Consider the following 27235-nt stretch of genomic DNA (forward strand, 5'->3'; position numbering starts at 1 on the left):
CCCAACTCCCCACCCCTGGCAACCACTGGTCTTTTTATTATCTCCGTGGTTTCGCCTTGTCCCGATTCTCTTTTAAACGAAGTCCATAGACAGCCAAAATTTCTTGGCTGTCAGGTAACCGAGGGACACATTTCCTCCACTTCCAAACTTCAGAGTTCATTTTAGATACATAGTTCAAGTTTATTTCTAGCAAGAGATCGGAGTTCCGCTTTGACAGCTGTTTGTGTTTGTTTTCCTTAGACACAGACAGCAATTCTGAGGATTCTGGGAATCCGTCAACAACCAGGTTTACAGGCTGTGGTTCTGTCAACCAGACCGTCAGTGTCAAGCCACCTGTTCAGATTGCTTCGTTAGGAAGCGACAACGGAGGCCTTCTAGGAGACCCCCTACATGCGCCCAAGTATCAGCATATTTCTTTTATGCCAACTTTACACTGTGTCATGCACAACGGTGCCCAGAAGTCTGACGTTGTCGTCCCTCCACCCAAATCCGCTGACGGCAAGACAATAGGGATGCTTGTTCCCAGTCCCGTTGCAATTTCTGCAATAAGGGAGTCCACGAATTCTACCCCTGTTGGAATACTGGGGCCAACAGCTTCTACCGGAGAATCCGAAAAACACCTCGAATTACTGGCTTCCCCTTTACCTCTTCCGTCGGCGTTCCTCCCGCACAGCAGCGCCCCTGCTCTGCACCTGACAATTCAGAGGCTAAAGTTGCCGCCGCCACAGGGGTCCTCCGAGAGTTGCCCGGTTAACATCCCGCAGCAGCCACCCGCGAGTCTGAGCATCGGATCACCAAACACTGCCTTTATCCCTGTCCATAGCCCAGGTAGTTTTCCGGGATCTCCTGTGGCTACCACGGACCCCATCGCAAAATCTGCATCCCAGGTGGTAGGACTCAATCAAATGGTGCCTCAAATCGAGGGAAACACTGGGACAGTCCCTCAGCCTACCAATGTGAAGGTAGTTCTCCCAGCAGCCGGCCTTTCGGCCGCACAGCCACCAGCTTCCTACACCCTGCCGGGCTCCCCGCTTGCTGCCGGCGTGCTGCCCAGCCAGAATTCCAGCGTGCTCGGCACGGCGGCGGCGTCGGCCCAGTCCGCGGGTGCGGGCATCAGTCAGGCCCAGTCGGTTCCTCCCGCGGTTCCCACCCACACCCCAGGCCCCGCCCCCAGCCCGAGCCCCGCCCTGACACACAGCACCGCACAGAGCGACAGCACGTCTTACATCAGCGCTGTGGGAAACACGAACGCTAACGGGACAGTATTGCCGCCGCAGCAGATGGGCTCGGGTCCTTGCGGTTCTTGCGGGCGAAGGTGCAGCTGCGGGACCAACGGCAGCCTTCAGCTGAACAGTTACTATTATCCCAACCCGATGCCCGGACCAATGTACCGAGTCCCGTCGTTCTTTACTCTGCCATCCATCTGCAACGGCAGCTACCTCAACCAAGCACATCAGAGCAATGGAAACCAACTTCCTTTTTTTCTGCCTCAGACTCCGTATGCGAACGGCCTGGTGCACGACCCGGTCATGGGGAGCCAAGCCAACTACGGCATGCAACAAATGGCGGGGTTTGGGAGATTCTACCCTGTGTATCCAGCACCTAACGTAGTCGCCAACACGAGCGGTTCGGGGCCCAAGAAGAACGGGAACGTTTCATGTTACAACTGCGGTGTAAGCGGGCACTACGCACAGGAGTGCAAGCAGTCGTCCATGGAGGCCAGTCAACAAGGTAATCATGAGAGCTCCCAGAGGACTTGTTTTTGAGTGTGCCCGCTTCTCCCCACCTCACTGAGCGCGGGGAGCCTGTTGTGGCAGAAGGAGCTGGTGTGTGCTCACTTACGGATGGTGTGCTTTCAGTGACAGATCGTTCAGAGGCAAATGGGAAAACATAGCGTAGACCCGGGCCACCCAGCGCGAGGGAGTTGAGGAATTGAGTTTCCAGTGAGAGCCTAAGAACCGTTGAGGCACTTTTGAAGGAATATAATGGGAATTTGTGTCACATGATAGCAGATCTCTTGTTCGCAGCACTTTTTTTTTTTTTTAAAGCTACAGTCCTGTTTTGTAGAGTAAGCGAAAGTTTTAAATAGGAGGAAGTGGGAAGTAATTCTAGTCACCCGACAGGTATGATTGTTAGTTATAGTGTGGTACACGTATGCACAGCCGGCTGGTCCCATGCACACTCCCCCCCCCCCCCCCCCCCCCGCCCCAGCCACGCTGCCCCTTCCCTTCCCAGAAGATGCTTAAAAAAAGATGCTTAATGCATTTTAAGGAACAAAATATTTAAGCACTGGTTTAGGAGCAAGGGAGTTAGCTTGAACTCCGTTTAATGTTCTCGCCACCAGGAACAAGAAAGATGTTCTTAAATAAGTGGGAGTAAGATCACAAACTCAGCGTAGACGTCAGACTGTTCTCTCTCACTTGGATTTGGCTTTTGTCAATTTTGCCAAGTCTCCTCCAGAAAAGAAGTCTTGAAGTGCGAATGTGTATTTGGCATTTTGAAAGGAAGATTGGGTTTGCTAGCTTTAGGTTGGACTTAAAGCACAAACTTCCTCTTAACTTTGGAAGGTAATCCTGTGTACCATTTGGGACCATAGTAGTGTGGAGGAAGCTGCCTTCTGGCGAGCATGCCCTTTTGTTATCTTGTAGTGGTTTGTGATGCATTGCGTTGTAAGCAGTGACTTAGCAGTTCTGTCTTTCCCGTTTTAGGCACTTACAGACTGAGATACGCACCTCCCCTCCCCCCTTCTAATGATACGTTGGATTCTGCAGACTGAAACGCGTAAAGCTTGACTGCTTAATACCCTGACGTGTTGGGGAGTCATGGTGGGGTGTGGAGGGGAGGAAAGGAAAGGTATTTTGTTTGTGTTTCTTTGTCTATACATTTCCTAGATTTCTATGCACTTGGGGTTTTTCATTTCTGTTGTACTGATGTCCAAAACAAAAAAGAATGCGTTGCTTTTGAGCCTCTGGTCTCCTGGTTCAACAACAGGCTTATCTGTATGATACATGTAATTTAAACCTCCAAACTATCAAAAGGAAAATGTTTGCTGTGCTTTTTTTTTTTTTTACACTGAATACTTGCTGTGTGCAATGTTTACTGAATCTCTAAAACTGTGTATTCGACTTTTTTTCTTTTTTTTTTTTTTTACAACACTGGTGACAGTCATATGGTTTTGAAAAAGAGAAACTTTGCTTCTTCCCAGCTTTTCTCACTTTCACCGCAAAGGACACACGTCTCCCCGCCACCCCCTTTCCTGTGGCCTGTAAATCCAGGGTGAAGTGCTTCACCTTCATCTCAGAGGAGAAATCAAGTTCCCCAAATCGTGTGTATATATGTAATAAACAGCATCACGTAAATACATATATGCAGTGCTTGTTGTCCAAATCAAAATTCAAGTTAAGTGGAAGAGAGCGGAAGAAGTAAAACCATATGAAACTGAAAAAATATGATGTATGAAGTGGACAAAGAGCTTTTTCTTAAAAAAAACAAAACAACAAAAAAAGTTTTTACTTCGTCATACTTTTTTAGCCTGTTGCTTCAGAGAGACATAAAGTGAACAAACGTGTGAGTGTCGTGTGTGTGTGTGTGTCTGTGTCTGTGTCTGTGATGAACGTCGACGGTTGATCTCTCTTGTAGTCTGTCACCGTGTCGTGCTAAAGAGACACTACCGGAGTAAAGATTGCTTCTTTTCTCACGCCGACTGTAGCAGTGATACGTTGTGTTCGAGATGTGTGTGGTCTGTTGCAGTCCGAGCGGAAGCTCTGGTTTCTGCGAAAGTCAGGTTCGTTCCCTAAGCCGTCTCTCTCGTCGCAAAGTCACTTTGATAAGTTTCCCACTCTGCGTGATCATAATGTGAAAGACCGGCTTCCGAGTGTGTGCAGACAGTAGTGATCATGTCTGTGTCCTGTCACTAAGTTTAATGCTGCTGTTTTCAAACAAAAAAAAAAAAAAAAAAAAAAAAAGTTTTTTTTAAAGCCAATCTATGTACTAAATTGCTTCCAGGTAATTTTTGATTTCCTAAAGTGCACTGAGATTATCTGGAAGCCTTGGGTGTATTTTTGGAACTGCTGCATTCAACAGCAATGAGCATCTGCCCCCGGACAGTCAGGGGTTCGGGGTCGGGCTGGTTTTGTTTTCCCATTCCTCAGTACAGAGCAGAAGGGATAGATTCGTGTCGTGTGGGGCAATGTCAGTGCCCAGCAGAGGAACTTAAATCCTTGGTCTGGGTTCAGAAGCCTAGCAGATGGCTAGATAAAAGGAAAAACTTGAAGAAAAGAGAAGCTTCATTTAATGCTTCCTGGGTAGCATTTATATTTATAACAGCAATGTACATTTTGAAACTAACTTTCAGGGTGGGAGTTCGGGGGGAAGGGAAAGGGGTGGGTGTCAAGGGGTAGATGAAAGCTTTAATTTAAAGAAGAAAGTTCGCATAAAGGAAATTATTTTGATTAAATATATTTTATTTGATCTGGGTATTTTTGGACCACATTATTAAATTAATTGCTAAGCTGCCGTTGAGTTGTTCCAAGTGAGAGTTTTGATGAGCCACGTATGGGCCGTGTTGGGAACCACTTGCCAGTTGTACTTTATGGAGCTTATTTTATGATTTAAAATACTGTACTGTATATAGGAGGTATGTTACCTTCTCCTTATTTGTATGTTTACCATATACTTTGATATTTGAAATGTTATGTACTGGAAAGGCCACTTATATTTCTAGAACAGATTGGATTTTATGCAACCCTTTTTCCTTGAATTAACAGCAATAAAAAAAAAATGAAAAACAGCTTAAGAATTGTGGTTTATTGCAGATTTTGTAAAAATGAAAAGGAGGAGGGCCTCACACACGGTGATTTGTTTTTTCTTGTTAACGAATCGAGCCGTTTTCCCCTGGGACGTGGGGCGCCGAATCCCAAAGTTTCTTTACCACCTCGATGTTCTTCAGTTTCTTCTCCAGCAGCCTTGCTTCGGAGGTCACCTGTGTGACCACGGAGAGGAGAGACTGTGTTTCCGGGCCCACCGAGCGCACGCTGCGTGCCCAGAGCTGTGTTTCTGGTTGAGGCTTCCCTCCCCCAAAGTGTAGAGAACACGATTTGCTTTCGCAGATTCATTACGATGGTGTTTTTCCGGGCGACTCTCCGTGCGTTATTGACTAGCTTTTATTTCACCGGTTCTGTTGGCCGTGACCCAGTCTCCAGTCCGTTTTTACGCAGTCAGTAATTTACGGGGAGACCCTTTCCTCGTGTGCACCATACAGTCACGTCTGGTGGCGGTCCCTGAGGTCTCGTCGCGTGGCCCAGGCCCTGTCTGTCCTATGGTTGTCCCCCAGCATTCACGCAATAGCGGGCACTCAAGGGCTCCAGCTGACTGGACAGCAGACGATTGTCCAGAGGCATCTAATGAATGTCCCCTCTGGCCCCATTCGGACGGTGGGTTCCAAATGATCACAGCATTCCCGAGGCCCCAGCCCTCCCCTTCTCCCCTTCGGCTGGCACCCGTGCACCTACACGTGGGACACGCAAGCCGTAAGCCACCTTCACGTTAATGCGCAGGCTGCCCTTGTCCTTACCTGTGTCCCCTCCTCCCTCCTTTTCTGCTGCTGCACCAAGGAGCCCACGACTGTAAACTTTATCGTCCCCATGCCCTTCCCCTCACATGTCACATTCTCCTCCCTCACACACCGTGTACTACTTTTCTTGAGCTTTATGGAAAAGGTGTCTCGTACATAGTCTTGCATGACTGTCTCTACTGGTTTGGGGTCCTGATGTTACATTCCTGCAGTGTATTCATTGTCTCTAACTTTCCACTGTTCTGTTGTGTCTCATGGGGGAAAAACACAAACACACACACACAATTTCCATTCTGTCCACAAACATGTGGGTGCTTTTTTTTTTTTTTTTTTTTTTTTTGCTCTTCACTGGAGCGTGTTTGTACCATCTCCTGGTTCGTGCGTGCGAAGGTTCTTTAGGATATAAATCCAGGAGTGCCAAGTGTTGGGTTGTAAGACACACAAAAATGCTCAGTTTTCCAGGATTTGCCAAATTGTTTCCCAAGTGGTTTACACTCGTGCTGACAGCATCCGGTCCCTCAGTCCGTATCCTGACACCCTCCTGCATGGAGGTGACGGTGCCATGGAAGGCTTGGCATGGGAGGGCCAAGCATACCCTGGAAGAGCCCATGTCAGGCTCTGTGGAGGAGGGGAATGTGGAGAGGGGCAGGGTCCGGATGGTCCCAGTGTAGAAGAGGGGACGCAAGGCAAGGCTCGGGAATGGAAGCGACTGTGTTTTGTGGCCGGGGATGTGGGAGGAGGAGACGAAGGCCGGTGTAGGAGATGGAACATATGGAAAGAGTTGTGAGGTGTGTGGTTCAACAGGTAAAATAGAGTCAAGCTGGAGACTTTGAGGTCAGTTGAAAAATTAGAAATTACCAAGTTTTAAGTAGAGGAAGAACATGTTAATGATGGTACAGTAAAAACTTGGCTCGCGAGCATAATTAGTTCCGGAAACATGCCTGTAATCCAAAGTACTTGTATATATCAAAGTGTATTTCAGGAACCATTGACTCGGTTGCGATCATGTGGTGTTGGCCGAATGTACGACTCGTATGGCAAGACATCACTCATTTATCAAGTTAAAATTTATTAGAAATGTTTGCTGGCCTTGTGGAACGCTCGCAGAACAAGTTCCTCGCAATCCAGGGTTTTACGTATTTAAAGAAACGTGGATGGTTGAGGAAAGAAAGTCTGGCCGTTCGAAGGCTGGTTAGGGCACCGGTGAGGCAGCGGGAAAAGTGGGGACAGAAGGAGGCAAGGGGAAGGAACCTGGGGCCTCTGAGCTTTATTTTCCCCAGAGAGGAAATGAGACTTTATTTTAAATTATAGCCATGAGGGTCAAATGAAATCACACGTGCGAAAGTTCGAACGTAATGAAATAGCGCCAAGGAGGCACGCCGATGTCTGTTGAATTCTTTTTTGATGAACAGGAGAATTGCACCGGTTGAGAGACCTGGAAATGCGGAGGGGAACTGAATCTAGGAGGAAGGGGTGGTGAGGAACCTAGCAAAACACAGTTCTGCGTTACGTTGGACTCAGTTATTTCAGCTCTGTCCACTGATAAAAGACCCCAAATATTCCCTGTCCTCAAAAGTTAACTCTAGTCGGAGAGCCTACCAACTAATGGCGGCTATGGGCTGAGTCGTGCGGTTCTGATTATTCGATACTGGAGTAGAATAAGTTCGTTCGCAAGGCAGATCCACATTTAACTTTTCACGTAAGTGCTAAAAATCAAATTTTTCTGACAAGGTTCCAGAAAGATGAAAGCACAGTGTAAAATAATTTTTTTTTTTTGACAGGTAGCATCTAGTACTTAAAAGCATCATCCATTTGAGCTTGGAAGACGTCTTTTTTCAATTCTACATACTGGTTACAAAAGCACTCTAAGGTTGTTAAGGCAGCGAAGCCGAATGGAGGCAAGCGGTGACAGTAGTTCGACCCCATAACCCTTCCATCGCTTCATCTCCAAAGAATAAAGAAAAATGCTGACTTCCCCCACCCCGGCCACCCCACAGAAAGGGCCATTTATTTTCAGAGAAATGAGGTGTGGGGGAGTAAGTGAGGAAGAGGGGTGCTCTGACTTTAAACGTGGTCGCCGTATCTCCGGACCTTCCTTTTGGGGGGCAGGTGGTGAGGGGGTAGAGGGGCCGGCTCTTATGAACATGAAGGGCTCTGGGGTCCCAGGTGTCAACTCAGGTGTACCCATCACAAGGTCCGTACACAGGGGGGCAGCGCTGTCCCCCAGAGAACGCCCATTAGCACATTGGCTTTACGCAGTTTGGATTCCGAAGGTCCATCTAACGTCAGCATTTGTTCACTGCTTACAACACAGCATTTGTGCCTGTAACATGCAAGTTGTCTTGAGACACTGACCTAATTCTTAAATGCATTCCTCCTTTGAAAAATGTGAGCCCTCTGGATTGGAGCGTGGGTACATGTTGCCTGAACTCTGTGTGTGTTTGCAAATGTCTGTCCATCTTGGGAGCACGGAGGCTGTAGGCTTCGAAATTTTCTGCTCTGGAGACTGGGGCACATCACAGACGGCATCAAAGACCCTTCTTCCCGCAATCTACCTCTTGTGCAGTGACAGCAGTTCTCGGTCACCAGAGCTGTTAATTCTCAGATCCCGTTTTGCTACTTGAAATTTGGGGGGGGGGGGGTGAGGTGGGGGGCCGGGTGGCTCTTCATTTTTTTTTCTTCGTCTTTCAGCTCCAACTTAATCCGCTTAAAAGGAGGTCTCAGCCAGCCTCCCTCACCAAAAGAAATTGCTAATTGGGAAGCAGCGCCGCCTGGTGGGGGACGAGGACAATGCAAGCAAACGGATGTTCTTTCCCACTGACCTAACGTAGAGAAAATTGAACGTAAGACAGAAAACATTTGAGACTGTAAGCCTGTGCCCAAAACCGTAAAGAACGCAGGCAGCTGGCCATAAATGTAACTTGAGCAGTCTCCTCTTTCAGCGACCGCATTCTCAATTTATTACAAACATCTTAATCCAGTACTGCTGGAACTTCACAGTTTCCTCTGCACTTTCCCCTGTGCTCATTGGGCAGCACAATGTGAAGGGTATGGGATCTTCCTCCTTCCAGTCTCACAGGTCAGGAACTCAGGGTTCAGATGCGGTGAGTGCCACAGACACGCCGATGTCCTCGTTGGCGACCGGCCCCAGCCTCACATTGGTGCTGTATCTCACGTGCTGCTTCCTGCCCCCCACTGGTGCTTCTCCGCTCAGCCAGGGGCAGTGACCTGTTCAGCCTTGTAAAATGAGAGAGACCACCCTGGGGCCCCTGGATTGCTGAGAGAGGACGGGGCCCAGGCCCGGTCAGTCCAAACGTGTCTTTTCTGTGTCTCGCTGAGGGACTTGAGGACGTGGGATGAGGGAAGGTTTTCGGAGATGGGAAACCCCGGGACTTTCAGAGCTGGGCTTTAAGCATCCGCCTGTCTCAGATAAACTCGGGGAGCAGCAGCTCTCACCTACGTGCACTAAACATGTGCAAATACCTCTCTTGAAACACTGAGCTTTAAATTATCCCCAGGTGTCTCGATAAGTTGAGCATTACGCAAATATTCCATTCATTGCAAACCTACAGAACTGCAGAAATGGAGCAGCAGGGCAAGCGGGAAAGAGAGGCCTGCCGCTGTAACCTGGCACGTCCCTTGCATGCTGGGTGCCTTCGTCACGCACACTTGTGTAAGAGGCGGCGTCCGTCGCCGTTTTGTTCCAGCGCCCGCCCACGGCACGCGTGACCTTTCTCGGTTTTACTTACAGAACGGAGATAATGTTCACTCTGTAAAATAGTTGCAAAGGTTAAATCCGGCAACATCTGTAAAGCTAAATGTGACACACAGCAGGTGCTCAAGGAATTCATGATTACTAAAGCCTTAATGCCCATTAGGGGCCAAAACACCGTTAGCCCACTTAAGCATCCAACAAGCCTGGGAGGCAGGTGTTCTGCCCCGCTTTGCAGCTGGGGAGATGGCACGAAGGCCAAGTACCCGAGGGCACAGAGCAGTTGTGTGACACAGTGGGATTGGAACCCGCGGCCCTCCCTCCTGGGCGTCTCCGCTGCTTTGTGCCCACGTCACCGGATTTTTGTAGGCCCGTCAGGGTGATTCTGCGGGGCTTCCGGCGACAGGATCGGACAAGGGGGACTCGCAGGCAGGCTCCGTCTTAGCCTCTGTCACCTCAGAACAACCAGCCCTCCTAGACCTTTCTTTTTCTTATCTGAACGCTGAGTGCTTGGTTGGGAAAGGGTGGTAGAAATTGAACTAAGTGATCTCAAGATTCTGTGACTTGAAGCTTGCTTTTTTCACTTTAAAAGGTTTATCAAAGTTTTCTAATTCTTTGCCTGTACACTTACTTTTGGCTTAACCGATTTGAAGGCCTTGTTGCGGGTGGTCAGGAACACAAACCCCAACCCCAGCCGTCTCCGTGTGCTGATGGGAGGGGAGACTGTTTTCTGGGCCCTTGGGGGGTAAGAGTTCCGAGAGAAGACCTGAGGCGAGGCTACCCAGTCTCTAGATGGCAGCACGAACAGTTCTGGCTGTGTGCCATCTACCTGAAGAGTAGTTTCTGTTCCTCCTTACCCTCTAGCATGACGTTTCTGGGTTCTTCTCTACTCATAAAGTTTTCATTTGCGGGGCCTTTGAGTCAAAAAATAAAGCTCATATATACCGAGTCTTGTGCCAAAGGACACGGGGTTGAACATAGCTCTCAGACTGGCAACCCGTAAGGTCCACAGATAAGGTCCCTGACACGTGCAAAGTATATGAAATTCAAATTTCAGCGTCTACAAATTAAGTTTATTGGAACACAGCCACTCACGTACGCGTCATGACGGCTGCTTTCGTCCTACATTGGCAAAGTTGAACAGTTACACCAGAGCCTGAAATCCTTACAATCTGTCTGAAAAAAAGCTTGTGTACCCCTGACCTCTATCGACCTCCTCTAAATAAAGATGCACTTCCCCAAGGTCTTTAAGGTTCCAATGTGGGAGTGTAGGAATTTACACTCTGCCCTTTTGGTGCTGCGTCTTCTTAGCGCCATAAAAGCATCTGGTGCTTGAGGAGGCCTGCACACATTTAGGCAGCCGCTTAGCAAACACCTGTTGGCTGGGACCTCAGAGGGTCCTAAGGGGCGCAACTAGCTGGGACGGGGTGACAAGCGTGGGATCACAGGGACTGGAGAGGTGAACTCCGCCTGCCAAGAACTGGGGGAGGGTTTTCAAAGGCACAACGTCTTCATTGGGCCGAGAAGGACGAAGTCCGATGTTCCCTGGCAAAGAGGGGAGACTTGGCAAGGCAAAGACAACCGCATGACCACACATGGGTCTCGGAAGACACACTGCCACGGAGGGTGTGTGTCGGGCCAGGAGCCGAGACGGCAGGCGGAGCTAGCGGGAGCCCGGCGGGGGCCGTGTGTGGAGCGGTTGGCACGGCGCGCGGTGAAGACTGAGGAGCGGGCCTATCCCGCACCTGGGAGGGAGGCGGGAGAAGCAGGTCGCCAAGAAAATCAGGAGTCGTTTTGCTCACTGGTGAACTTGTGGCGCTTAGTGACACGTGCTAGTCCCGCGCTGGTCTCAAAGATCACCTGCTGCAGTCACCTGAAGGGTTTAAATAAAAACACAGGTCCCCTGGACTCGCCCTTCCTTACCCCAACTCAGGTCTACAGAACGGAAGTTCCTGTTTGGGAAGAGTTTGGGGAGTGGGAGCAAAGCAGAGCCGTCCAAGAAGGTTGAGAATGAGAACTCCGAAGTACCCCAAGATGGAGAGAGCGAGGGTGTGCCCTTGATGAGCACCCCCCCCCCCGCCCCCGAAAGAATTGGCCATCACTGGCAGGTGCAGCAGGGATCAGGAATCGCGGCCAGTGGGGGTTCGCCCGGGCTGGGCCGATGTTTCCTAGAGGAGGGGCGCGGGGTGGCAGGGGGCAAGGGACCGGCGACCCGGGGGCGCCGGGCTTGAGCGGGCCCGGCCTGGAACGGGAGCCGACGGGCGCCGGGGAAGCCGAGTCGCCGGGCTCGGCTGGGGGTGCGCAGCGCAGCGGCGGGACCCTCTCTACCGCCGTAGGGAGCGGGGGGCGGAGAGCGGGGCTTCCCCGCGGAGACCGTGCGTTGGCTCCACCGCCGCGGCCTTTCCTTCCTCCCGTCCCTCCGCCGCCTCCCGCTCGGGCCTGAGCGCGGGTCCGCGGCCGGCAGGGGGCGCTGCCGCGGCTGCGGGCCTGGTTCCGGGCGGCCGCGGCCTCTGGTCCCCGCTAGGTCCCCGCTAGGTCCCCGGAGGCCCCCACCCGGTCCACAAGCCACCCCTGAGCCTCACGCCACCGGGGGACGGAAGAGAGTCCCCGGGCCACCGGAGGAGCTGTCTTTTTACGGGCTGGGCTCGATGCAGGAGCAGCGAGGCCGACAGGGAAGCCACATCTGACTCGACTCCGGGGGATTTATGGTAATAGGAAAAGGTGAGTGGCTGAACTTTGCCTTCAGGACAGCAGGGGGAGGGGAGGGAGGGCAGCTTGCCTGACGGAGGAGCACGAACTCCGTTTCCGGGGCAACGTTGACACCGCTAGGCAAGCACTTTGCAAGCATTTCGGGAGGATCTAATTACTAACCAACAAATGATACCATACGTCTGTTTTTAGGGAGGTCCCTGGACAGTCTTTTAAACTCCGTCCAATTGCTCATTTTCTTTAAAGGCAATGTGACATAGTGATCGTCAAAGACTAGTTTGAATCCTAAAACGGCCACTTGAGCTGGAGCCTCGTCCGAGTAAGCGCCCTTACCTGAACATACAGGTTGCAGGCGTGTCCACGGGGCACTGTGAGGGTTAATACACTCAAGCGTTAATGCACTCCCTAGCCTACAGGGAGCTCTAACACATCGGTACATTTCCTTCAGAAATGTTTTCCTATTCCAAACCCGCCTTCCTATTTTAGGACCTTTCAAAGTTAGGAATGCCTCTTTTCTGTGGACCAGACTGCACTTTGTTTTGTTTGTTAACCGTTTTTATTCCATACAATCATTCTCTACGTGCATTTTATAGCTTTCCTTTTTATGACGGATGAGCCAATATTGAAACTTGGCTACTAAGGCCCCTAGTTGACGTTCGGTTCACTGCTGTGTCGTGCATTCTGTGGGTTTTGACAAATGTATGACATTTTGGCCCCATTGTATCTTACAGAGTAGTTTCCCTGCCCCCTCCCCCATGCTCTGCCTACTCATCCTTCCATCCCCAGCAACCAGTGATCATTCTCTTGCCTCCATGGTTTTGCCTTTTCCAGAATGTCACCTAGTTGGATTCATACAGCACGTAGCCTTTTCAGATCGCCTTGTGAAGTAATTCACATTTAAGGTCCCTCCGTGTCTGTTCGTGAAATGATAGTTCATTTCCTTTTTTGCTGAAGAATCCATTGCCTGGATGGACCACAGTTTATTTATCCATCCACCTACTGAAGGATGTCTTGGTTGCTCCCAGGAGTTGGCGATTATGAGTGAAACTGCTCTAAACATCCGTGGGCAGGGTGTGTGTGGATGTACATTTTCAACTTATGAGTACATACCAAAGAGTGCAGTCGCTAAGCCGCATGGTAGGATATGTCTAGTCTTATAAGAAACTGCCGAACTGTCTTCCATTTTGTATGACTTCCATTTTGCTTCCCCGCCAGCAGTGAATGGGAGTTCCTGCTGTCCTCACCAGCATCTCATGTTGTCAGTGCTTTGGATCTTAGCCATTCTAGTAAGTATGTAGTGGTAATTATTGTATGAATTTGCAGTTGCCTAATGACATACAATGTGGAGCGTCTTTTCATATGTTTGCCATCTTTTTTGGTGAGGTGTCTGTTCAGATCTTTCGCTGATTCTTAAAAGCTGGGTTGTTGGTTTTCTTATGCCGAGTTTTAAGCGTTCTTTGTATATTTTGGATATTAATGTTTTGTCCAGTACGAGTTTTGAAAATCTTTGTCTTTTCATTCTGTTTCTGCTTTGTTCTTTCCACTGCAATGAAATGGAAATGTGGGAATGTTAAGAGACAGAAACCAGTCAGAGGGCTTCACTCTGTCTTTACATTTGTCGGATGCCACACCGAGCAGTCCCCAGTGGCACTTCCTGGTGCATTCACTGATGTGCCAGAAATGGATTCCTCAGTGTTTGCCGAGCCCTTGACCCAGAGCTGGCACAGGTCACTTGGCAGTGGGTGTAGACCCTGGGGGCATCCAAGTCACTTCCATGTAGGGACAGCCAGGCACTTTCAGGGGGCTTGGCCACTGCTGACCCCTTTTATTCTTTGCCCGGAAGACAGAAATCGTGGGCCTCCAGTGGTGTGCCCCCCCCCCATAACTTCTTCAACCTTATTTGGGACACAAAGGCTGAGTTCCTCCGCGATTTATTTATAGAGACATGCGTAGTAAAAGAAGAAGTAAGCCAGTTTTTAAATGCAGGCTTCAAGCGGGGGCTGCAGGTGTGGCCTGTGGCTCCTCAGTGCATCTGTGACTCCTTTCTGGAACACCCCCCCCCCCCCCCCACACACACACAGACCTTCGTAGGGCCTTGGCAGAACAAAAGACAATAAGCTAGACCATTAATCCTGTCTGCTTCCCACAGGATGGAAAATCAGTGCGTGGGCAGTGAAAGGGAAGTCCAGCCTCACGGAGGGGCTATTCCTGTGGGTCTCCAGAACATTCCTCCCACCCCACCCACCTCATGACAAACTGAGGCAGTGTCCTAATGCTTCCGAATAACAAAGCGTCTGAGGCTCTGAAGTTCAGTGTGAAAACGCACATGTTTGGCTGTATTGGAAAGCACGGCAAAGGAAAGTGAGATTCTCCGCAGTGTGTACGGCCCCAGGGAAAACAAATCATTGTGCAAAGCTGGTTCTGAATCCCAGCTCCCTCCTAAATCGGACTTTCCGCCTAATGGAAGGTGGAGGTGTGTTTGCTGTGGCAATTCATTCTTGATTGAATACAGTTGGAAAAGTCCAGTGAAAGTGGCAGAATGCAGTGGGCCAGGGGCTTATCCCAGGGCCCTCCGCGTGCCGTCTGGGGGGCCTGAGAAACGTGCACTCCAGGGTCCACCCGGCCCCACAGTGCAGCATACCTGGGAGGGGCGGGGGTGCTGAGCGGGGGCATCTCACAGGCTTCCGGGCTGCTCAGATGTGCACTGATTTTGAAAATCATGAAGTTAAAAGCACAGAGTTTAGAAACTTAAAACCTGGATTTAGATGCGATGTCCCGAGGCTTCAGAATAGCTAAGTATCTTCTCTGAAGTTCAGTATTCATTGAATATGAATTAATTCAATATTAATTGTGGGCCTACAGTGTTGCCTCATAATTCCTTGAACCTTATGTGGGACACAGAAGACTGAGTTCCTCCTTGTTGTATTTGCAGAGACACGTGGAGTAAGGATAAGTGAGCCAGTTTTTAAGCTGAGGCTTCCTGTAGGAGTTGCAGCAGCCGTGTGACTTTGGACAAATATGTAAGTACCTTAATTAAGCTACCGAAAGTACGGAGGCTAAAGTGTTTGCGACACGCGCTAAAACATACGAGAGCTTCTCTGAAGATAAGGAAAAGGGGTCTCGGAAAGTATAGACCGTCCTTCTCTTCTGCTACTGTGTTTTATTCCATAGGAGGTAATGGTAATGACGAGGTTTTGATCCTTATCATGCACCGGGCATTATCCTAAGCACTCCATGCCTTATTTAAGCCTCAAACAATCCTTTGAAATAGGTTATGATTATGATACCCATTTTATAGATGAAGAAGCTGAGGCAGAGAAAGGTTAAGCAGCTGGCTTATAGTCACACAGCCAGTAAGGTGCCGAGTCACGGTTTGAACGTGGGACCCCGGAGCCTGGAGCCCTCCCGTCTCCTTGGGTCTGCAGCCCGATAGTAAACTGAAGGAGGAAAATTGCAGTCCACTTCCTGGGCAACAGGGGGAGTCTAGTTCCCCTTTAGCAACCATACGGTAAGAATGTTCAAATAATTATTATTCCGGAGCCTACAGCAGAGCTTTCTCTGATGAGAATCACAAATTGTATCCTTCTTGAGATGCTTACAGTCTAAACCTGAGATGCCCAGCTTGGTAGCCACTAGCCACAGGCGGCTGTTTAAGTTTAAATGAACTGATCAGTGGAATATGAGAGTCCAGCTATAGACCCCACACAGACACCAAACACTGATCTTCAATAAAGGGACAAAGGTGATTCAGTGGACAAAGGGTGATCTTTTCAACAAATGGTACTGAAACAAGTGTATATTCGTATTGAAAAAACTGAACAATCCCCGCCTTGCCCCGTATGCAAAGTAGCGCATTTAACGGTCCATTTAACTCAAAATGGACCACACATCGAAAGGAAAAAAGATCTATAAAATTTATAGATGAAAACGTAGTGAAAAAACCTTTGCGACTTTGGGCTAGGCAAAGATTTCTTAGGTGCTCCACTGAAAACATGACCCATAAGAGACTAAATTAAACTGGGCTTCCTCAGAATTAAAACTCCCCTCTTTGAAAAACATTCAGAAATTAAAAAGACAAGTAATCACCTGGGAGAAAATATTTGCACATCACGTATTTGATAAGGGACTTGCATCTAGAATATGTAAAGAACCTTCAAAACTCTGTGATAAGAAAACAATATAATACAAAATGAACACTTCACCGAAGAAGATATACCAATGCCAAATAATCCCATGCAAAGATACTCAACATTATGAGACAGCAGGGAAATAAAAATTAAAACCGCAATGAGAGGGGTGCCTGGGTGGCTCAGTCGGTTAAGCGTCCGACTTTGGCTCAGGTTATGATGGCGCAGTCTGTGAGTTCAGGCCCCTCGTCAGGCTCTGTGCTGACAGCTCGGAGCCTGGAGCCTGCTTCCGAGTCTGTGTCTCCCTCTCTCTCTCTCTCTCTCTCTCTCTCTCTCTCTGCACCTCTCCCACTCGCACTCTGTCTCTGTTTCTCAAAAAGAAACATTAAAAAAAAAAAAAACCCAGCAATGAGATAACCCTATAGACCCGTCAGAATGGCTACAGTTAGAGACTGATCATACCCGTCGTTGGCCGGTTTCGTGGAGGACCAGGCAGGAACGGTACCACCACTTTGGAAAAGTTTGCCTGTTTCTTCACAAGGTAAACAAAACGCCCACCATGATCCAGCCATTCTACTTGTAGGAATTTACCCAAGAGAAATGAAAGCCTATGTCTCTGCAAAGATTTGTGCAAGAATGCTCATAGCAGCTTCACGTGTTCATTGCCAAAAAGTGGAAACCACCGAAAAATCCATCAACAGGTGACCTTGTGGCATCTCCACATAATTAAATATTATTCAGCAATAAAAGGAAACCAACAGAGACCACGTGGGTGAATCTCAAAATAATTTTGCTGAATGAAAGAAGCCAGATCCCCCCCCCCCAAAAATATATATATACGGAAGGCACGATTCCATTTACATTATATCCTAAGGAATGCAAACTAATCTCTAATGACAGAAAGCGGAACAGTGCTTACCTGAGTGTGTGCATGGGGGGTGGGGAGGGGGCAACAACAGAGGGATATAAAGGGGTGGCATGAGGAAACTTCTGGACATGCTCTGCATATTCACTACTGTGATTGTGGTAATGCTTTCACAGGCACATGTGTCAAAACATCAATTTTTACACTTCATGTGCAGTTCATTGATGCCTTTTATACCTCAAAATGGCTGTTGAAACTTTTAAATGTTCAAATAAAATTTAAAATTCAGTTGCCCTAGCCGTATTTCCAGTGCTCAATAGCCTCGTGTAGCTAGTGGCCACCGTATTGGATGAGAACATTCCCATTATAGCAGAAAGTTCTATCCCACAGTGCTGGTACAAACACAGCATCTCCTGCCCCAGGCTGGCAGGAAGTTCTACTAAAAAGGAACGTTTCTTCTGGCCAAAGAGCCCACTGCCTCTTTTGTCTACAGAGCAAAATGGATGGTGGAGGGGAGGGACATTTGTCACAAGCAATCGTCTGCCATCAGGACAGGCCGTTAGAAAGGGGCCACGTGGCAGGTGCTGCTGGAGGGTAGGGAAAGGGGGTAGGGAAACCTCAGGATGAGCTCTGAGGCTGGGGAGACCTCCTGCTAAGTGACTTGGGAGGAGGAGAGGGAGGAAGGAGAGGAGGAGGGAGGGGCGCAGAGGTAGCACTGACAAGCGGCAGAATCGTAGAAAGCTCCCTCTCCTCTAGCGATGGATCTTTTGGTTCAAACTGGACGAGGGAGACAGGACCCTGGACGGGAAGGGATGGGGTGGGATCTCAACAGGATTAAGGACAAAAAGCCACAGCCAGGAGAATCCAGGTCTCCTGACGCTGGGAATCTAAGGTGTTGGTGATCAGGAAACTAAGTAGACGTGTGATTGTGTGAGGACTGTCGAGCACGCCCCTTTCTTCAGTCGTACCAATTGGGAGCACAGGTGTGTTGCTCTCTAGCTGTGTTCCTCAGACTCCACGCACCCTTGGGCGATCTACCTGTCCAGTGTGGCCGGGGGAAGCCACAGCCCCTCCAGAGAATAAGTGTTTAAGTGCGTGAAACCAGGTACACAGAATTACAAAGAAACCCCCGGGGTTGTTAAAAGGCAGTTCTGTGCCCAGAGCCTCTCTGTGCGGGACCGGGAACCTCACTGCAGGGCCAGCGAGGCCCCGCAGTGAATCTGTTCTGGCAGTTTGGCAGTTCTCACCCCGATTCCGGAGCCCACAGGACAGAGGACTCCTGCCCTCCCCGAGGGCGGCCGCAGGGTCGTCTCAGCCTGTCCTGCGACCAAGTTCAGGCTCCAACTCCTCCTCCTCCAGTATCTGTGTTTGAAAATATCCATTTGACAAAAATATGTTGGGGAGGAGGCCTCAGTGCAGCGCTGGGATGAGACCCTCACGTGGAACCGCAGGGGACCGAGGGTCCCGCTGGGTTTGGGGGTGCAGGGGCTGGAGAGGGGGTGGGCGGCCGGGGGGGGGGGTCACAACCCCACAGCCTCCCGGCGGGGGGTGCCATGGCGGCGGGGGGGGGGGGGGGGGGGAGGGGGAGGTGGGGGAGGTCGCATGCGCCCCGAGGGCAGCCTGGGGCCGTGGGGTCCCCCTGCTCGCTGGGCGGCTGCAGGAACGGCGAGGTGGGCGCACGGGGGGGGGGGGGGTTGGTGAGACTCCCCGCGGCTCGATCCCCAGGCGGGCGGGGACACCCCTGCTCGCCTCTCCTGCCCCTTGTAGCACCGAGAGAGAGGCGCCCAGAGGACCTCCCCGCTCCAGAGGAGGCCGCCCCGAGGGCTGCTGTAATGCCAGGACGGAGGATGCTAACTGTCCAGAAAGATGCTGGCGACAGCCCGGTCCCACCTGCGGTCGCCCCTGCTGAAGGCCGACGGGGCCCTGGGAGGACGAGCCAGCCGGGCTGCCTGCACCGGGGCCTGGAGGCCGGGCAGGGAGGTGGGCGCCAGCCAGGGCGCACCTGCAAGGAGGCGAGAGAGGACACTTTCCAAGAGGCGCGAGACACAGCTTTCCCCAGGGCTGGTGGTCTTGAAAACGCTCCCCTGCTCCCATCAGCCCATCCCCAGGGCCTCAGCCGGATTGCGCCCTGGAGCCCAGACTGGCAGGCAGGCCCACGAGGTCGGGAAATTTTTCCTTTGGCGGTATCTTCTCCCCTTCTCCATCGCCCCGGGATCTACCCAGCTGCCTCAGGTTTGCGGTCTCTGCATTTGGCTCCATCCCGAAAGGAGAAGGGAGAGATTGGACCTGGGAATATCTGCGGAACAAGAAATGTCTTGCGCATGTGAGGACTCGGTCGGTGCTGGGTGAGTGAAGTGTTCTTCCCAGAAGCAACAGATGATGATTCTCTGAGTGGACGGTTTAGGACCGCAGGCCTGATTAGAAGAAATCATGAGGGCTTCCCACCCCTGGATCTTTTCCCGACGGAGACAAGAAAAGGCCCTTCTGAGCCGTCAGCCTCCTTAGAACAAGCAGATGGAAAGGCAGGAAAAAAAACAAAGCAAAAACAAATGGCCTCATTTATCTATTTTTAAAATGATACATGTGAGACATGAAGACTTGTTCAAAAACATTTTTGTGTTGAGAGTTAACAGTTAAAAACCCTGGTCTTGGAGTCCCGATCTTAACTGTCTCCCCAGGGATGACTGCTGTTAATGTGAGGCGTGATCACTCAACCCACTGTCCTCTGACCCCTGGCCCCTGGGCCTCTGCCTTCCACCTGGGATCACCTGCTGTCCCACCCAAGCCAGCCGCACCCGTAGGCCTTTGCGCTTAATTTTCTTTCCACCTGGAACCTCCCCCCACCTCCGCCCTTTCTTTTCTCTTTTGGGAAGGGGTATTTTATTTTATTTTTATTGCTGTATAACCTTCATGTAGTAAAGTGCACAAACTTTAAAGTGTGCAGCACGGTGAGCTTTTACATAATTCCGTACGTAGATATTCACCAAAGTAAAGATATAGATGCCAGCAGGCTAGAAGGCTCCCCGCCTCTGCTTTGAGTCAGTACCCTTCCAGAGGCAACCACTGCTCTGACCCCATCACCACAGATTCCTTTGGTCTGTTCACATGTCCTCTTGTGTCTCCAGCACTTTCTGTGGGAGCTCATTCCCATCTTCCAGGTCTCAGCTCAAATGTCCACTCCCCCCTTCCTTTCCATATCTCTACCCTGTCCATTTTTTTTTCAGAGCCCGTCACAGTTTGCAATTTCTGTTGGTTTACATGTACGCAGTTCTTCTCCCCAACGAGAAGGTAAACATCCTCTTCTAGTCACTGCTGTCTCCTGAGCCTGAAGCACAGCGTCTAGTGTGTGTAGACGATCAACAAGTATTTATTCAATGAGTGAACGTGTGTGTAAATGAAAGGAGGAAATGCCCCAGGTGTCAATCTGTACGGTCCTGAATCGAACTGATTCTCGTTCGCCCAAATGCTGGCCTCTGCCTCGGGCCGCTGAGCTTCTTGTTACAAGGACAATATTCACCAAATTCAAATGTGAAGACGAAGAAATCCTGGAGCTCTTCCAGCCTGCCTGCGAGCGGAAAGTGGGCTCCTTCTCACCCTATATAACAGGATTTCTTTCTCCACCAGAACGGGCTTTCGCTGTGTGCGGCAGAATCAGTGTTTTATGAAACAACTCCGCTTTGGCTCCATAAAAAGCCTCTCCACAGTGGCAATCTCTACTGGAGTGAGAGAGGATGCCGTTTTTAAAACTTCCTTTCTGTGTTGTTATGTTTTAAAAGCCAGCACATAATAACCTCTTAAAGAGTTTTAATTGTGGTGAAATACACTTAACATGAAATTTACCACTTAACCAATTTTTAAGGATACATACAGTTCGGCAGTGTTAAGTACCTTCACACCGTGCCACCAATCTCTGAGCTGTTTGCATTTGCAAAACTACAACTCTGTAGCCATTAAACGGCTCCCCATTCCCTCCCCCCCCCCCCACCCCATGAACCTGCAGCAACCACCATTGTACTTTCTGTCTCTGTGAATTTGACTACTCTAGGAACCTCACGTTGAGTGGAATCTGTGATATTCAGTATTTGTCTTAGCGCCCGGCGTATTTACTTAGCAAAATGTCTCCGAGAGGCAACCATGTTGTCGCGTGGGTCAGAATTTCCTTCCTTATTAAGGCTGAGTAATAATTCCAGTGTATGTGTGTGACACATTTCATTTATCCTTTCATCTCTCGATGGAGACTTGGGTTGCTTCTGCCTTTGGCTCTTGTGAATAATCCTGCTGTAAATAAAGCAGAGCATCTCTTCGAGGCCCTGCCTTCAGTTGTTGGGGGCATTTATCCACAAATGGAATTGCCGGGTCATATGGGTAGTTCTGCTTTTAATTTTTTGAGGCGCTGCTGTGCTCTTTTCCGGAGCATGGCATCATTTCGTATTCCCGCCAGCAGTGGATAAGTATTCTGATTTCTCCACGTCCTCGCCGACCCTTGATATTTTCTGGTTTCTGGAGAGTGGCCATCATAATCGGGGTGAGGTGATAGCTCATGGTGGTTTTGATTTGAATTTTCCTGATAGGCTGTGATGTTGGGAGCGTCTTTTCAAGTGCTTGTTGGCCGTTTGTACATCTTCTTTGGAGAAATGTCTGTTCAAGTCCTGTGCCCATTTTTTAATCAGTTTGGTTTTGTTGGTGGTGGTGGTGGTGTTGGATTCTGAGCACATAATATTTTTAAACTCAGAAAGGAATGTTATAAAGAAAGGGGGAGAGAGCATCCAGAAGGCCAGTCAAGAGAGTGTAGCGGTTAAAAGCTTGGGCTCTGAAATTAGAACGTTCAGTCACCATAATTATTGAGTGTCTTCTATATAAGTCAGGATCGGCTAACTAACACACGACCCTAAAAGCTCAGTGACCTAATGCAATAAAAGTCTTGCTCGCTTACCTCAAGTTCAATGGGATCTGAGATGGAAAAAGGGTGGAAGCTAGGGAGGGTCAGTAGGCCATCCAGGGACTCTGTGTCATGTAGTCATTTAGGGACCTGGGCTGCATCCATCCTGTGGCACTGACGTCCACAACATATGCCTCCAAGGTCACCTTGGGAGGGGATAAAAGGGAAAATTACATAAGGGTAACTTTTTATGGACCAGTCTTTGCCTGTCTTACATCAGTCTAATCTTGTAACGCCGCCCCACCCGCTACAAAGGAGACTGGGAAACATCCTTTTCCTGTGTGCCCAAGAGGAAGGGAAATTGCACTGTCTCTGCAACAGTACGTCGCTTTGGTCACCAGACCATCTCATTCTTCTTCCCACACACAGAAGTACTCATCCCCTTCTCTAGGGAGACAACCCAAAGTCACATCCAGGATCTCCAGGTCACGTACGTTCTTCTCCCTTGAGACCACATGATCCGGTGATCAGTGCACTTAGGGGGACAAGTCGTCTGCCCCACACCCCACAGCCGACACGCAGTCACGAAGTAGAAATAACGAAACTCCCATTGAGAAAAGGGAGAGTGCTGTAGCCCCTGGTCCAGGGAAGTGCTAGACTCCTTCCTGTGAGACAGGCTTTGTGAGGGTTCCCTGCTCTGGGAAGGGCGAAGTTCCCGGATTAGGTTCTGGTCTGACCTCTGAAGGGCAGGCCCTGCCCATTTTCCTCCATGATCTCATCCTCACCTCACAGGAGTCTTTCCTTTCTCCTGATCCCCCCGGACTCTACCTGAAGCGTTCTTTGGGGAGGAAGTCCTTCTCCTTGACAACATCCAGCTCTTGGAGGTGTTCTTCTTGCTTACGTGTCTGCCAGAGTCAAGGACGTTTTTAAGGGTGACTTCATGACTTCTCAGGCACTAATTCTCTCAGAAGGTCATGGGCTTCGTGAGGTGGGGAGAGCTCTGCAAAGGGCAGGCCTACTGGAAACCCGCACAGAGATGTGGACTGACTGGCTGGACACAGGAGTCTGGCCCGTGGGGAGTAGTCCGGGCTGGAGAGGGACACTGGGGAGCCATCACCATATTGCTGGCATTTATCAGCAGGCTGGTGCGCGTAGACAGGCCAGAGAGGAGGTCCAAAGACCGAGCCCTGGCTCACTCCAGTGGCCAGAGAGGTGAGGAGGCGCCCACCGACAGAGGAAGGGAAGGACCTGGGAGTAGGTGAAAATCCAGAAGAGTGTGGTGTCTGGGAAGACAAGTGACGCACGTGTCTCAAGGCAGGGGTGCCGACAGGTCGCTAAGGTGAGGACTGAGGCTTGACAACGGAGGAGGCGACCGGTGACTCTGGCGAGGGCGGTTTCCACGGAGCAGCGGAGTAAGAGGCTGAGTGGCGTGGCTCCAGCCAACAAGGGGAGGGGAAAAGCGAGTGACCGTGACTGTGAACAGAAGAGTCTTGCTGCAAAGGTGAGCAGGGACAGTTGGCCCCCGCACCGCGAGAGAGGGAGGGCACAGGGTGTGGCACAGATGCTGGGGGGGGGTTGGTGGACGAAGAGGCGTTTGAGGGGGTCTGACGAGGGGAAAGTAGGCAGGAGTGGGCCGGAGAGGGAGTGGGCCGGGGAGATGGGCGAGTGTGGGGCAGCAGGAAGGGCCCTGGATGGTCGGTCGTGTGCGTGTGTACGTAAGGAGAGGCGGCCCCGTGGGGCTGGTGACTCTCTTCAGCAGACGCAGCCACGTGAGCACGGACCTGGAGCCGGCAGGGGTGTGATTTAACTGAGGCGCCCATGTTTTCAGGTGTTTAGACAAGACTAGGCCTCCAGCTGTCCTGGGCCCAGCTATCCTGGGGCTCTGGTTGTCCTGGGCCTCTACCTGTCCTGGGCCCAGGTATCCTGGGCCTCCTGCTGTCCTGGGCCTCCAGCTTGCAGATGGCAGGCCTCCATAGTTGCGTGAGCCAGTCCCTCGTAATAAATCTTTCTGCAGATATACATATATCCTATTGGTTCTGTCTCTCTGGAGACCCCTATTACAAGGCATACTCGGGAAGTGAGGAGGGAAGGGTGAGGTGTGGCGGGCTTAGGGAGGAGGGAGGGGTAAGCCCTGGAAGAGCAATGGGAAAACCTGGCCCTCGCTGGCCCGGAGGGGAGGACGGGCATCACCTGAGGGGCTCCCAGCCGCAGTGCCCTCAGGACCGAGCCCGGTTTGGTCTGAGCGTGAAGGGGAAGAGAACATTCAGGGAAGAGGTTGTAAATGCAGGAAGCCTGGGGAATCGGAGAGGGTAGGAGACGGGATCCCAGGAGGGACGCACGACACCGTGAAAGGCTTCGTGCATCAGGGGAAAGGCTTTGGGTCTCAGATCTGTAGTGGACACACCAGGCTCACAAGACAGGGGTGCAGTCCTGATGCCAGAGCCCAGACTCTCCCCTGTGTCCCAGGCTTCTTAGTGGGAAACACGGGAGTCTCTTGTCTACCTCCTGTTCCTGAAAACCCTAGGACTCCAATCATCTTTCCTTTCCTCCAAGAAGACCCCTAGGTCAGTGGTTTAAACCCTTCTGGGCTCACAGATGCCTCCAAGATGCTGGACAAACTCTATGGATTTGTCCCAGAAAAATGCACAGGCCCGCAAGGTGTCACCCGCTGCTTCCAGGGGTCACGAGGTGTCACCCGCTGCTTCCAGGGGTCATGGGTTTTCTGAGACCCATCCGGAGCCCTCAGGATGATACGCCCTGCCCTCTGGCCTCCACCTCTCAAGGAGCTAGAGCTGAGGTGAACGGCAGGTTGGTCCTGGAACAAAACGGCCCAGTGGCCCTGATGTGACCTCCATCGGTAGAGCCGGTTTTAAGGGCCAGGTGACCACGCCACCGTTTCTGCAGCTCGCCGCCTTGTCGGAAATCTCCCTGGCTGCTGCCTGGACACCAGGGCAGAGGAGGAGGCATTTAGACAGAAAAGTGAGGAGGGGCCTCCTCAGCCGGGAGTCCGGGGGGTGGGCGTTGTGCGGCTCTGTGCCACCCAGGGCCCGTGAAGATCATCCTGCAGCCCCCGCACGGCACTAAGTAGGTCACCTGTCCTTAGGAGCCCTTTGGAAGTGTCCTCCTCAGTCAGCAAGGCAGCCCTGTCTGGGAAGCTTCCGGGCACTCCTGCCTTGTGAGCATCCAACACCACCCCAAAAAGCCGGTTGGGGCGTGGCTAGGCCTTATGGGCACCCTCCCCCCAGAGCCCCACAGGGAGTCCCCCCGATGGATGCTTCGTGCTCTTTTCCAGTCTCCAAATTAACAACCACCTCCAACTGGAAATCACACTTCCGCGTGGGAGCAGAAAAGGCAGCTGTGCAGACGGACCAGGGCTTGGAAGTAAGTAACCCCATGGAGGCAGCAGGCTTTAGCCGGAAAGAACCTGCTCAGGAGGCCTGAAGAGGTTTGCACAGATGCCCCTGGGGAATTCGCAGGACCTTGGCTTAGCTTGCTGGCCAGACATGTCTCATTCCCTGGGTCCCCAGGAGTCCCTGGCTTTTTCTGTCTTTTCCTGTCTTTTCATCTGACGCTAAAGAAACCCAGCCATTGTTTCACACTGGAAAGGGAACAATGCATTTGCCTTCTCCTTCTCTCTGCCTGGCCCCCCGTTTACTGGAGACGGTGAAGACTCTAAACAGTAATCACGATAAAAGCAGCCCTTAACCTTACTAAGGATAGCAAGAATAAGGAAGCAGCTATCTTAGTCATTAGGGCATTAAAATGTACTCAGGGTGGATATGCTGAGAAACCAGGGCTCCTGTGTGTTTTGATGACAATGCTGAGGCCTAATTTCTAGGCAATTGCTAGATCACCAGATCCCTATCACCCACATAGAATATTATCCTTTCCTAGACCAGTAGGGCCCATGCTATCTGCTCAAGTTAGGCCCTTTTCATAGTAAGAGTCTTAAGTTACTTAAAAAAAAAAAAAAGTTCACTTTCAGGATACCCGTGACAGGTGACGACTGGCATGGGACACTATCAGGGGTTGGGGGCTCTGCACGCTGGCCAGCAGGACCCTAGTCCCCGAGCGTCTCTGCATCTCCCTAGACGCCCTCCTCTGTGCGTTCCCCAGCCCTCCACTGGCTTCCTCTACCTACTCACGGATCCTGTTCTCTCCAGACCTCTCCAGATCTCTGAGTCCCCTTCCATCACCGACTGCCTCTTAGCTCTGATTTCTGAGAGAGGAGTGGACTGGCCCTTGAATTACTTTGCTAAGGCTGTCCTCAGAATCGGGCCACATCTGTTCTGATCAGCTATGGAGAGTGTGTCTTAGGCCGCACGACATTGCCTACAAGTGGGGACAGCTTGCTTCTCCTAGAAAGGGCAAGCCTCTATCTAAGAGACCCCATAACATGCCGTCCAGTACATAGTTTCAAATACACTGGCATCTCATCCAAAGCCACTGCCAATTACTGTCCCAGAGTAGGGCAGGGCCGTTTCAGAAACTGCTTGCTCATCACAGAGTCACTTTCATCCCTGGTTATGTTGGTGTCCCTTCCAGATATTTCTCTCCGTTCGGCAGTCCATTTACTAAATGGTTCATGTAAGCACAGCCACTGTAGTTTCCATACGATACTGAAGTAGAAAGGACAAATTGCATGGGCACAAAGAGCCACCTTCTCACTTACCTCCTGGACCCAGAAACTCCAGCGATGGCAGGGGTGGCGACATCATCGTGACTTGTCCGCAGTCTGACGTGAGTCTGCAGATGCCATCATAGCCTCACGGTGTTGGAACTCCACTATTAGATTAACCACCTGTGGGCAGCGGGAGAATTTGGGGTCCCCACGTGGCCTCACTCCTTTGCCCCGCAGTGACTTCTGGTCACTCGATGTGACTTCTGGAGACTCTGCCTGCTGGAAGATTTCTTCCACACTGCGGCCGGTGCCTACACCACAGGAAGAGCCACCTGGCTTTCCAGCTCTGTTCCGAGGTCTCCGGATTAACTGAGGGACCAAGAATCCTTGCAACACTCCTTTGAGGGAGACACGCCCCTTTTTATTAGGTCTGGGATTTTTATGATGCTCTAGCCCCTGCAGAACCTGTGGGAGCTGCCCCTCAGTTTCTTGCTCTGGGGTATTTGGGCTTATAGATGGATGATGTTACAGCTCCATGTATTTGGATCACCACGGCCAGCTCTCAGTAGCTACAACTGGGCCTAAAAGACCACAGCCCCACAGCCTTCTTTGCTTCCTAATGACCCGGGCTGGCCTCCCCACGCTAGTGGCCGGCATGGAGTGCGAGGGCACGAGAGCCTAGCATTTGAGTGCTTTTCCTCCTGGATCTGATTTTGACCTTATTGCATGATGGCAGGTGGAGAGCTTTGA

At 50.9% G+C, this 27235-nt stretch overlaps 1 protein-coding gene across 6 annotated transcripts in view; it reads left to right on the top strand.

Annotated features, from left to right (window-relative positions):
- The window catches only part of ZCCHC2 (zinc finger CCHC-type containing 2), a 71285-nt gene extending 56935 nt beyond the window's left edge, over positions 1 to 14350 (top strand). For 2 of the 6 annotated variants that reach the window (XM_060614022.3, XM_060614025.3), the window contains 2 exons: positions 241 to 1731; positions 2709 to 3363. In XM_060614022.3, coding sequence (XP_060470005.3) covers positions 241 to 1731; positions 2709 to 2776 — 1559 coding nt within the window. In that variant the 3' untranslated portion in view covers positions 2777 to 3363. Of the gene's footprint in view, positions 1 to 240; positions 1732 to 2708; positions 3364 to 7353; positions 7553 to 8263; positions 12006 to 13208; positions 13280 to 14142 lie in introns of those variants that run through there. The other 4 variants (XR_013551202.2, XR_013551203.2, XR_009604446.3 and 1 more) reach the window with 4 other exon arrangements.
- The last annotated feature ends 12885 nt before the right edge of the window (positions 14351 to 27235 follow it).

The sequence above is a fragment of the Panthera onca genome, chromosome D3, assembly GCF_046562875.1.
Source record: "Panthera onca isolate mPanOnc1 chromosome D3, mPanOnc1 haplotype 2, whole genome shotgun sequence".
NCBI lineage: Eukaryota > Metazoa > Chordata > Mammalia > Carnivora > Felidae > Panthera > Panthera onca.